Here is a 12,151-nt window from a genome sequence, read left to right as displayed (position 1 = left end):
TAAATCAATTTTACCAGATTTTTACCAGCATGTCACATGCAACAAGAGGAAAGAAAAATCCCAGACCACCTTTAGTCCACACAAAGAGATGCATACAAAGCTCTCCCCCGCCCTCCATATGGCAAATCTGACCATAATTCAATCCTCCTGATTCCTGCTTACAAGCAAATAACGCTCTCGGTAGCCGATGTGAACAAAACCTTTTAACAGGTCAACATTCACAAAACCACTGGGCCAGACGGATTACAAGGACGTGTATTTAAAGCATGCATGGACCAACTGTCAAGTGTCTCAATGACATTTTCAACCTCTCCCTGACCGTGTCTGTAATACCTACGTTTCAAGCAGACCACCATAGTCCCTGTGACCAAGGAAGCGAAGGTAACCTGCCTAAATGATTACCGCCCCGTAGCACTCACATCTGTAGCCATGAAGTGCTTTGAATGGCTGGTCATGGCTCACATCAACAGCATCCTCCCGGACACCTTAGACCCACTCCAATTCGCATACTGCCCCAACAGATCCACAGATGACGCAATCTCAATCGCACTCCACACTGCCCTTTCCCACCTGGACAAAAGGAACACCTATGTGAGAATGCTGTTCATTGACTACAGCTCAGTGTTCAACACCATAGTGCCCACAGAGCTCATCACTAAACTAAGGACTTGGGGACTAAACACCTCCCTCTGCAACTGGATCCTGGACTTCCTGACGGGCCGCCCCCAGGTGGTAAGAGTAGGCAACAACACGTCTGCCATGCTGATCCTTAACACTGGGGGCCCTCAGGTGTGTGTACTTAGTCCCCTCCTGTACTCCTTGTTTACCCACGACTGCATGGCCAAACACGATTCCAACACTATTATTAAGTTTGCTGACGACACAACAGTGGTAGGACTGATCACCGACAATGATGAGACGGCCTATAGGGTGGAGGTCAGAGAACTGGCAGTGTGGTGCCAGGACAACAACCTCTCCCTCAATGTGAGCAAGACAAAGGAGCTGATCGTGGACTACAGGAAAAGGAGGGCTGAACAGGCCCCCATTAACATCGACAGGGCTTTGTGTGTGGAGTAAAGGTGGTCTAGAGTTTTTTTTCCCCCTCTGGTTGCACATTTAACATGCTGGTAAAGATCAGGTAGAATGGATTTGAGTTTCCCTGCATTAAAATCCCCGCCCACTAGGAGAGCCGCCTCTGGATGAAAGTTTTCCTGTTTGCTTATGGAGGTATACAGCTCATTGAGTGCGGTCTTAGTGCCAGCATCAGTCTGTGGTGGTATATAGACGGCTACAAAAAATATAGATGTAAACTCTCTTGGTAAATAGTGTGGTCTACAGCTTATCAGAGATACTCTACCTCAGGCGAGCAAAACAGAGACTTCCTTAGATTTCGTGCACCAGCTGTTGTTTACAAATATACATAGTCCGCTGCCCTTTGTCTTACCAGAAGCCGCTGTTCTATCCTGCCGAAAAAGCTTAAAACCCGCCAGGTGTTTTTGAATCATGTTGTTGTTCAGCCATGACTCGGTGAAACATAAGATATTACAGTTTTAATGTCCTGTTGGTAGGATGAACATGCTCGTAGTTCGTCTATTTTATTATCTATTGATTGGGTAGGACTGCCTTTAGTTCCTTTGCGCCTTATTTATGGAACAAACTGCAGATCCAACTTAAGTTAGACACTCTGGTGTCCCTTGCCCATTTTAAAAATGTTATGGAGGATCAATATGATGTTATCTGTGATTGTTTCTGTTGAATTGTGTCTTTGTTTTGTATGTTTGAAATGTTCTTGTCTGTATGCCTAAAACTGTATATGTCAACATGTTTACACAGGGCACAGCCGTAAAAGAGATCCAGGTCTCAGTCTGTTTTCCCTGTTAAAATAAAGATTTAAAAAAAATAAAAAAAAATAAAAAATTTGATTGTACGTTGACTAATAGGACCGGTGGTAAAGGTAGATCGGCGACGGATCTTTACAAGGCACCTGGACCCTCGTCCACGATCTCCATCTTTTCCTCCTGCGAATGACAGGAATGAGGGCCCTGTTGGGCTTCCGAAGTAATAGGACCGGTGGTAAAGGTAGATCGGCGACGGATCTTTACAAGGCACCTGGACCCTCGTCCACGATCTCCATCTTTTCCTCCTGCGAATGACAGGAATGAGGGCCCTGTTGGGCTTCCGAAGTAAATCCTTCCTTTCCGACTCATTGAAGAATTCTTCCAGTATGGGGTGAGTAATCGCTGCCCTGATGTCAAGAAGCTCTTTTCGGTCATAAGACACGGTGGCAGAAACATTACGTACAAAATAAGTTACAAATAACGTGAAAAAGCATGCACATTAGCACAATTGGTTACAGAATCGTAAAACGGCAGCCATCTCCTTCGGCGCCATTATTATCGCCATTATTCAAGTCAGCATTCTCTGGTGTGTTATTCCCATTTTAGTACATTTATCAGCCAAAACATGACACCCACCCTGTATTCAAGAGCATGTTGTGTCTCAACAACGTATGTGTATATAAAAATAAAATAAAAATCGGAGTTCACGCTTTTAGATAATTGATGTTAAAGGTTAAAAAGTCAATGTTCTATTAAAAAATATGTTTTTCAAGAAATTATAAAATAGTTTGACTAACCCTGTTAGTAAGCTTTTAAATGATGTCAAACTCAACTGTTTCATCGTTTCCAGCGAAGAACACATGGCTGTCTCATGGTATGGTGGGGTATGCAAATGGATCAACTTTGAGCACCTTTATCTATTGAATGTTTTGGCATTAAGGTAAAAAAAATCACTTTCTGAGCACTTCTACAATGGTCAAATATGTATGGGTGGTTCTGTTCAAATCAAAGGATGTGCTGTCAAAAAATGATTGAATTCAAATGGATTCACCATATAGGTAGGTAGTTGGAGAAGGGAGTGGGGTGATGGAGGGAGGGAGGGGACATACTGTATGCATATGTGGTTAAATGTAGATTTGGTGACTATTAGTATATCTATCCATATTTACAAACATGGTCCTGGCCACCTACACTATACAATGAAGTGATGAAAGAGAGGGAGGGGGCTGGGGGTTAAAGGTAACATAAGCTAGTTGTGGGAGGGGCTATGTTAGGAGAGAGACCGGTGCCTCTTGGGAGCTACACTATCTACAGAAATATTTTTGGTAATTATTAAACCTTCAACCATGACATTAGCACGGATTTACTCCGAGGCGAGCCAAACCAAGCTTTACTGAGCCGGCCTGGTTACACATCCACCACTGTCCTTTTCAGGACGGTTTCAACAATGTGAAAAGAAAATATCTGATCCAACACAATTTGGTTTCGTTCGACACAATCATGTAAAATGGATAACATAGTGGTTAGTTGTTGGTTGCCAGTGGTTACCTGCAGGCTGGTGGACTGGTCGGAGAAGGGTGAGCTGAAGAAGGTGGTCACGATGCCCATGACTGTCTCGGTTACGTAGCTCTCCAGGACCGTGTCGGCGTGTTTGCGGTCACTCGTGTTGTTGCACACCTGCAGAGGTCACAAGGTCAAGAAGGTGACCACAACTCATTCCTGTTTCACCTGCAGTTGTACTGCACTTATAACATCTATACAGTCTGAATACTGAAATGAATGCAGGCCTACGTACAGTATAGTATAGTACAGGAGGATAAACTGTGTAATGCTAATAATTATACTATTGTGCTCCAATGATGCCTTGTAAATTAGTTTAATTGAAACCCTGACCCATACTCATCAGTCATTCAGACATAGAATTATTGTGTAAGTGTTGTCCCTCACCCTGCAGATGTCCACCAGGAAGTTCTCAAAGAGCTTCCACATGTGGTTGCTGGTGTAGATCTCCTTCATCTCCACCTCTGTGTCCACATAGCAGTGGTTCAGGAAGTTGATGTAGGCTATCTTCACCTGGAAAGGACAGGATTAAATACCATCATTACACCCTGTCTGTGCCCCTAGGAGTTGTTTTACAATGAAGATGAATGCATCTTGATTGTAGCTTTGGTCTGGGCTGGAGTACAGTGGCATGGTGTTAGTTGACATGGTTATACTGGGTTTGTTCCCATAGAGTGAAGCTCAAAACTGTCTAACACAGAGAAGATGACAGCTAGTGGACAATTAGTTGTCCACGAGAGTGAAACGGTGACGAGGGCATACAGGCCTTTGTGGGGATGGTTAGTTGATCATTGGTACTGTTGGCTTGTAATGTCTTGGGGACCCATAGCCCCCTGCTCTAGACCTTCAAGTCTAACCCTAACCCCCACCCTTCTATCTCTGCATCTTCCATCCTTCATCTCCTCAGCTCACCTCAGGGATGCAGTCCTCGTGGGTGACCACCCTCACTATGTCGTCCAGAGGCAGCAGAGAGTTACATTTGATCTCAGTGTAAACGTTCTTTCCCTCAGTGCAGACAGCCAGCAGCTCTACCAGGTGGATGTGGTACATCAGAGGACTGTTCTGATCCATACGGTCCCGCTCCGACCGCATCATCGTCACCAGGGTCTGGAAGGACGCACGGTCATTGTAGAACACCAGCACATCCTCGCCAGCATTCACCAGCTATGGAGGAGAGAGGGACAGAAAATAAAGAAAAAATATAGAGAGTCAATGGAGGGTACAGGGCAGGTTGGAAAGGGATGGTCAAATATGTCCGAATGGGATTTGTTGGTGATGGACTTGAGCTGCATATGATTTGGTATTAAGGTATTAAGTTGTAGAAATAGACAACTCTTTTAGAATGACAAATTAACTGTCTTGAAAAGAGTCAACTAGACTGAAACGTTGACAAATACACATGCTGAAGTTATTATTGAGAAAGACCTCAGCCATGACGATGTCCTGACACTTCTTAATGAACTTGCTCTCGGCCTTGACAATGGTCTGCAGGAACTTGAGGTACTGGACGTTGCGGCCGTGTGTCTCGATACAGTGGACAAAGTGCTGCACCACTCGCTCATTGATCTCACTGCACAGCTGGAAGTTATTCATGAAGATATGCTGCATGGTGACTGCCTCGAGGATCTGAAGGGGGGAAGAGAGAGACGAGGGGGAGGGAGAGAGAGCAAAAGAGGGAGGGAGACACCGAAGAGACAGAGAGAGAGAGAAAGAGTAGAAGAGATGGTTAGAGTAAGACAGTGTTAATGTCATGGTAAGAGTACGAACAGTGGTGAGGACATGGTGGGTCAGTGTAGTCTGTCTCACCCCAGGGTTGAGGAACAGGTTGATGTGTTTGTGGAGCAGAGCCTGGTTCTGCTGGTTCCCTGCACAGAAGTTCTGCAGGAACTGGTGGGCCAGCTTCATGATCTCCTGCATACGCACATCCTCCCCCTGGAGACAACACCGAGGATGAAAGGATGGAGAGCACACAAACACACCTCTACAAACACGCCCACACAAACACAAATCTACAAACGCAGTACCTTCTCATAGGGGATCTGCAGTAACTCCAGCACCACGGTGTGAGCCCCCATGTTCCTGAGGAGTCTCTGCTGCTGCTTCTTACTCTTCCTGCCGGACAGACTCTCCTGAACACACAGCCTGCTGAGACGCAGCAGAATCTACACACACACACACACACACAGTCAACACGTGTGGACAGAGGGGCTAGCTTCACTACGTTTTAACCATAGATCTATCTGTCCCAGATACTTATATGATAATACAGTATAATGAAAAGTTAAAAAAACTGTTTAGACTTAACCTCCTTCACCACTCTGTAGTTGTAGCTGCTGGTGCTCTCTGGTTTCTTTGGTTTGTCTGAGCCACTTGAGTTGGAGTCACCCTAAAGAACAAGACCATTAGCCAATGCATCTCTCCCAAGGGATAGCTAGCAGGCTAACACCAACGCTCTATTGCCATGGTTTAACACACAGAGCTAAGCAGTAGGTGGCTAACTCCTGTTCTGTGGATGCCTACTACTGTACCTTCTTGGACTGCTACCGTACCTTCTTGGACTGCTACCGTACCTTCTTGGACTGCTACCGTACCTTCTTGGACTGCTACCGTACCTTCTTGGACTACTACCGTACCTTCATGGACTACTACCGTACCTTCATGGACTACTACCGTACCTTCTTGGACTACTACCGTACCTTCTTGGACTACTACCGTACCTTCTTGGACTACTACCGTACCTTCTTGGACTGCTACTGTACCTTCTTGGACTACTACCATACCTTCTTGGACTGCTACTGTACCTTCTTGGACTACTACCATACCTTCATGGACTACTACCGTCCCTTCTTGGACTATTAGAGTCCTGCATGTTGGAGCTCATAGCCTAAGATATTCACTGTACCCTGCAATCACACCTGCAACCCTGTACATGTGCCTATCAAACACTCTGAATCTACTACTGTACCTTCTCGGACTACTACCGTACCTTCTTGTGTTGAGACTCGGCAGAGTGTTCCCCAGTGTCCATGCCCTCGTCTGGCCCCAGTCTCTTGTAGACCCACAGCTCAGACTTCTCCACAATGGAGCGTAGCTGGTCCAGGTCTGACTTGATCTGTTTGTAGTTCTCCACATCCTGACTGGTCACGAGCAACTGGACCTGGAGGCATGGGCAACACACCAGTAGGACACCAGTATGGAGGATACCAGATGTGGGATGGTTGCATGGTGTTTATGATTAGAGATGAACAAGAGTTTTACCTGGTCATGTGACTGGACCAACTCTGGGCCCTAGTTGGAGTGTATATCTACAGGTTTTCCTGGTCAGGTCATGGAGTCATTTACTGGTCAAGCATGACTGAAGCCCTACCTGGTACCTCTAGACTGTTAGGATAATTGGAATTACTCTAAGAATATTAGGTAAGTGAGTAATGGGCTCATTGGTAGGCTATTCTGTACGTATGACAGTATGACTAATAGGACTACATTTAACATTTGAGTCATTTAGCAGACATTCGTATTCAGAGAGACACACAATAAGTGCATAATAATATGTCCAAATAAGTAGAGGTGTGGATTCGAGTCACATGACTTGGACTCGAGTCAGACTTGAGTCACAAATATGATGACTTGCAACTCGACTTTAACACCAATGACTCGTGACTTAACTTGGACTTGAGCCTTTTGACTCGAACTGACTTGATACCTTCCCCAAGCCCAAATATTAACAATGATGCTATTAAAAAAAAGTGTGCAGCGCATCAACTCTTCATTTAACAGATTACAGTTTGAATCGGACAGCAGCCAATCAAATTGTGCCAGCTGAGAAAAAGTTTCGCGTGGCAGTGCAGAGGAACGTCGGTCGGTGAATTCAGATGGAGCCCTTGGATAGATGATACCCAAAATTATTATTTTCAGATATAAAGACTATGCTGTAGTCAACAAAAAAACGGATTACAACTTGCAAAACATGCGGTAGAACAATTACAGATGGAGGCGCAACAACTTCCAACTTTGTTTGACATTTGAAGCTGCACAAAGAACGGTAAGTCATGGCTAATATAGCCGACAGATATATATATATAACTTTGCTAGTGTAGCATGTTGGCTAACGTAACGTTAAATCAATGAGCCTCCACACAGTCAGTCAGTGCGGGAACATGATCATTGCACCCAAGATTGAGCTACAACTGGCTAGGCAGTTGGTAGCCTAAATCCTGCCTGATGTTACTGCTGTTCCTAAAACCATTGACATACGTTAGCCTACTGTAACCACACACAGAGAGGGTGTGTGTGTATGTGTGTGTGTGTGTGTTAAGTTTGGGCGATTGTGTACAAGCCTACATTGCACGATTGCGCCCCCATAGCGATCCTCAATCACTATGGGGGGTGGGTCTTTCTCATGGGCTACCCATGTATTCCCATGGAAAAATAATGTTTATTTGGAAAGTAATAAATATCTATATTTTTAAAAGCATTCATGATTTGCGTAAATGTATTATACAAACTATTACTCTTGTTAAAAATATGAAATGGTATTAGATTTGGTGAAGAGCACATTACGACTTGTTTAGGACTCGAAACTCAAAGTTTAAGACTTGAGACTTGACTCGGACTTGTCTGTCTTGACTTGGGACTTGAGTGCTAAAACTTGAGACTTACTTGTGACTTGTAAAACAATGACTTTGTCCCACCTCTGCAAATAAGTATAGCTAATGGGTATGCTTTTGTGATGAATGAATCAGCTCAAAACCCTGGTCTTTCTGTTTATTCAATCTACTCATGCATTTAGAATTGGCTACTTTAAATGAGATGTGGGTCATCATTTCTATTATATTACATTAGGCGGGTGAAGGTCAGTACATTTCTTTACTGCAGGTCAGATGCGGATCAAAAAGATCCCTGGCCCATGCATCATTAGTATATACAGTATACTAGCTGTATGGTGGGTGGGTAGCAGTAGAGTACCTGTTTGAAGGCCTGTAGAACCTCCTGTCTCTGGCTGAAGTGTCTGAAGAGCAGGTGGAGGGCTCGGGACACCAGGGGAGGGTAATCATGCATGGTCAGGTGGAGGAGGACCCTCAGGAAGGTCCTACCACCATCGTCATCTAGGTCCAACGGAGTGTTCTCCTCACTGGGTGTGGGCACACAAGCACACATATTTGAACACATTCACAAACACACACGACAAACAATTGGCCATGCCAAGTATGAAAAATGAACAGAAATGAGCCAGACTAATTGTTGCAGGTTTAGCATATCACAACAGTTACCTTCCACCAAATATCCCCTCTGCCTGCTCCTCTATGTTCTCAAAGTCCAGAGCTCCTGAGAAAACAATTCAGTGACCTTAGTAACACACAAAGAGGTTTCACGCCAAGTGATGGCTGGCATAAGATGAATTCTTCTCCTACCTGGCATGTTGTTTGGTCCCTCGTGGGTTCCTGCTATAGACAGATCAGACTGGGAGTTGCTCTCATCAAACTCCCTCTTAAAGATACACAGGAGACAGGAGATCCGGTAGTCCAGACGCACATTCAGAATGAACTGCAGAGAGATGGGAGGAACATGACACATACTAAATGAGTAAGATTATTGTATAGTAGAGGGATTATATTAGGATAAGCAATGGATGAGTGGTTGGGGTTAAGGAAGGTAACCAAGTTTGGGGGTAGGACATTTGCAAAGGAGTGTATAGAGTATGTCCACTGCATGTATGCATCGATAGTGATGTGTGTGTATGTGTGTGTGCGCCTTTCTACCTGTAGTATCTCTATGATCTTGAGCTTGGTGTCCATGACAAGGATGTCCTGTTTCTCCGGCTCTGTCTGGGTCTTGACCTGGTCCCCGTTGGGGGGGTTGATGGGGTTGGTGGGCAGGAAACCCCCTCCTCTCAGGACCACCTGGGTCATCAGCTCCCCCACTCCGTGGATGGAGCGCATCACGTTACTGCCTGGAAACGCACACAGGAACACATGACTGGGCCAACCATCATGTATTAGAGAGCACAAATGTTCGGTCCTTTGTTGGCCATGGGTGAATAATGCTCAAGCTCAGGGTTGCAAAATCCCAGAATCTCTGAGAAAAACTTTAGGAATGTTTCTGGAAATGTGCAACTCTATTCAAGCCCCACTGATGTTTGATCTTTCACCCCTCTGGGGGGCAGTGTGTTACTGTGTCCTACCTTTAGTCTCGTCTCCCTTCTCCAGCTTGTTGATGGGGAAGATGGTGCTGACGTGGACACAGTCCAGGATGGCCAGTAGGATCTTGGTCAGCCTCAGCAGGTCACTGAAGTTGTAGAAGCCAAAGTAGATGAGGTTCCTGGATAGATTCACTACCTGGGAACAGACCGAAAGAGATTGGAAGAGAGAACAAAGCTAGTGCAAATCCATGTCCTACTGAGACTCATTCTGCTATGACCAATAGGGGTTGAGTCTCCAGATGGACTGACCAATTACCTCGAAGGTGAGTTTATTCTTCTCCTTGTCGGCGAATGGGAAGCTCTGACACACCACGTCTCTCAGGTAGTTCTCGACAAACTCCATGGTCAGGGCAAAACGCTCCTTGATCTCATCCTTGGATGTGCCGTCGTTGTCATAGCTGGGACCAAGGGATACAGGTAGGGGACAGGTGACAACTTATGACTAACTCTTACCATGTTAATGTTACTCTCACACTACACAAGACTGATAAGGCTATGACATTGTATTCACTCCTTCACTCCATTCCTGATGGTCATTGGGCATGCTAGTCATTCCTTTCCTCAACCCCGATAGGCCATTGTCCCAGCTACTAAATCCTTTCTCCAACCCTGATAGGCCGTCGGCCCTGCCACTCACTCGTCAATGGCGATCTCGGAGGGGATCTCAGACCAGAGGCGGGCATACTTTACAGGCGTGACCTGTTCCTGGGGGTCGCGGTCCACATGCATGTGCAGCATCATGCGGCAGAAGGAGGCGCGCAGGTCGTAAGGCAGGTCCTCATCAGACATGCAGCGCAGGATCAAGTCCACGTCCAGCTGGCCAGAGATCTTATTGATGGCCAAGTACTGACGATCCAGACACATCCGCGCAAACAGGTTCAGCTGGTACCTGGGAGAGAGAGGAGTAGGGACAGGCGCATCACTGCTTAAACATTTAGAGACACAGAGGCAAGGAGGGAGACAACAAACAGAAAGGTTAACGGTGCATGCTGGTTCTCTACTTCCTGGTACTTTATTAATCAATTCATATCATTAGTTTCAGAATAAACGTGGACTATGAATGATTTCATTTATATTGGACCTTTTCCAAGTACTCATAGGAACTTCTAAGGGGAGAGGGGGTGGGTACTTACCTCATCCACTCCCAATGTACAGGACCCCATTTCCAAAAGCAAGGATGAAACCCACATATATACACACACTAGCATCTCGACCAACACAGAAGTTATTCACCGTCTACAGTCACAGACAGTAAAGAGGAGAAAAGGCCTGGTATTGTTTCTGACCTGTAGTAGCTGACCACATCTTGGTCCTCCTTGGCGCCCTCCTTGGCATCCTGGGCAAGTTCTCTGATGCTCTTACTTCTGATCTCCTTACTGCTGTCCTTCCAGAACAGCCACACCTCCTCCTCGTCCTCCTCAGACTCCACTGAGTTCTCTCCGATGGACGCTCCCTCGATCTCAAACCTTGACAGCACCAATCTGGGGAGGGGAGAAGAAGTTTGCCCTATAAGACCAGATCTAGGATCAGATTAACCTATCAGCAATAATTATCAGGGGGGAAACAACATCTGGCCAGCAGTCCAAACACTTAAAAGACACACCCTCTCCCCTTAGCCCTCAAATTAAGTGGACACTTCTGATGACGTATCATGAAGTGTGACGTGTATACACTTGCAGGGCAAGGGGAGGGAGTAAGGAATGAGTTTTAAATGGACCGCCCTTGCCCGGAAATTCGTCACTCGTTCATCCCGCGGTGATTGTGTTTTCAGCCACTGGTAGCTTGTGGGTGCTTTATATGTGCTACAGTCAATTATGATTGCATGTCTACTTATATTAACTATATAATTATTAATATATGCCTACTGTATGATAGCTAGCAAATTAATTAGCTAACTAACGTTAACCTGCCTAGCTGGAATTTCTGAGGAAGGAAAATGTTTTATTTCCTACAATTTCCAAAAGCTAACTAGACAAAAACATCATTAATTTTACGAGACGTGTTTGTGCCGTCGTGTGCATTAGTAGCACAATTTCTAACCTTTTTACATTCGTTTTTATTTACACTTGTATGTTGTCTTCTCCATTGATGTTGTTTTTAAGTTTTGGCTGACTTTTCTTAGCGGATGTACAATCGTTGCGAATTGAATTATGGGGAGTTTCAGGCCCCGGAGTGAACATAATTGTACACTCGCAAACTCAACTAAAAACGAGGGCTGAGGGGCTTACGTTGCAAACTTCCCTTGCTTGGCTAATCATTTGGACCGCCCTCCAAGATGGTGACGGGGATTTCCCCCAAAGGCATAAGGCGAGGGTAGGTGGACGAGGGTGTCTTTTATGAGTTTGAATCACAGCCCTGATTTAAAAAAACGTAGACAGCACCAGTCTGGGGAGGAGAGGAACAGAGCTCACCCCTCTAGCCACACATCTAGGATCAGATTACCCAATCACAATCACGACTATTCAGGGAGTGGAAACCGTATTTGATCTCAAACCTGGACAGCACCAGTCTTGTACCAGCCCTGCTCGGAAATACTGGTAAAGTAAATGTGGTC

The 12,151-nt window shown here is 45.4% G+C and overlaps 1 protein-coding gene across 6 annotated transcripts in view; it reads right to left on the bottom strand.

Annotated features, from left to right (window-relative positions):
* LOC115150503 (inositol 1,4,5-trisphosphate receptor type 1) overlaps positions 1-12,151 on the bottom strand; it is a 169,048-nt gene that overhangs the window by 89,994 nt on the left and 66,903 nt on the right. For all 6 annotated transcript variants that reach the window (XM_029693870.1, XM_029693871.1, XM_029693873.1 and 3 more), the window contains 16 exons: positions 10,884-11,078; positions 10,235-10,486; positions 9,854-9,995; positions 9,580-9,733; positions 9,158-9,348; positions 8,810-8,942; positions 8,669-8,723; positions 8,364-8,529; positions 6,385-6,555; positions 5,704-5,784; positions 5,423-5,560; positions 5,205-5,330; positions 4,824-5,024; positions 4,311-4,562; positions 3,786-3,911; positions 3,387-3,515 (listed from right to left, as the gene is read on the bottom strand). In XM_029693870.1, coding sequence (XP_029549730.1) covers positions 3,387-3,515; positions 3,786-3,911; positions 4,311-4,562; positions 4,824-5,024; positions 5,205-5,330; positions 5,423-5,560; positions 5,704-5,784; positions 6,385-6,555; positions 8,364-8,529; positions 8,669-8,723; positions 8,810-8,942; positions 9,158-9,348; positions 9,580-9,733; positions 9,854-9,995; positions 10,235-10,486; positions 10,884-11,078 — 2,512 coding nt within the window. The remainder of the gene's footprint in view (positions 1-3,386; positions 3,516-3,785; positions 3,912-4,310; positions 4,563-4,823; positions 5,025-5,204; positions 5,331-5,422; positions 5,561-5,703; positions 5,785-6,384; positions 6,556-8,363; positions 8,530-8,668; positions 8,724-8,809; positions 8,943-9,157; positions 9,349-9,579; positions 9,734-9,853; positions 9,996-10,234; positions 10,487-10,883; positions 11,079-12,151) is intronic.

The sequence above is a fragment of the Salmo trutta genome, chromosome 16, assembly GCF_901001165.1.
Source record: "Salmo trutta chromosome 16, fSalTru1.1, whole genome shotgun sequence".
Classification (NCBI taxonomy): Eukaryota; Metazoa; Chordata; class Actinopteri; order Salmoniformes; family Salmonidae; genus Salmo; species Salmo trutta.
This window is presented reverse-complemented; position numbering and strand designations above follow the sequence as displayed.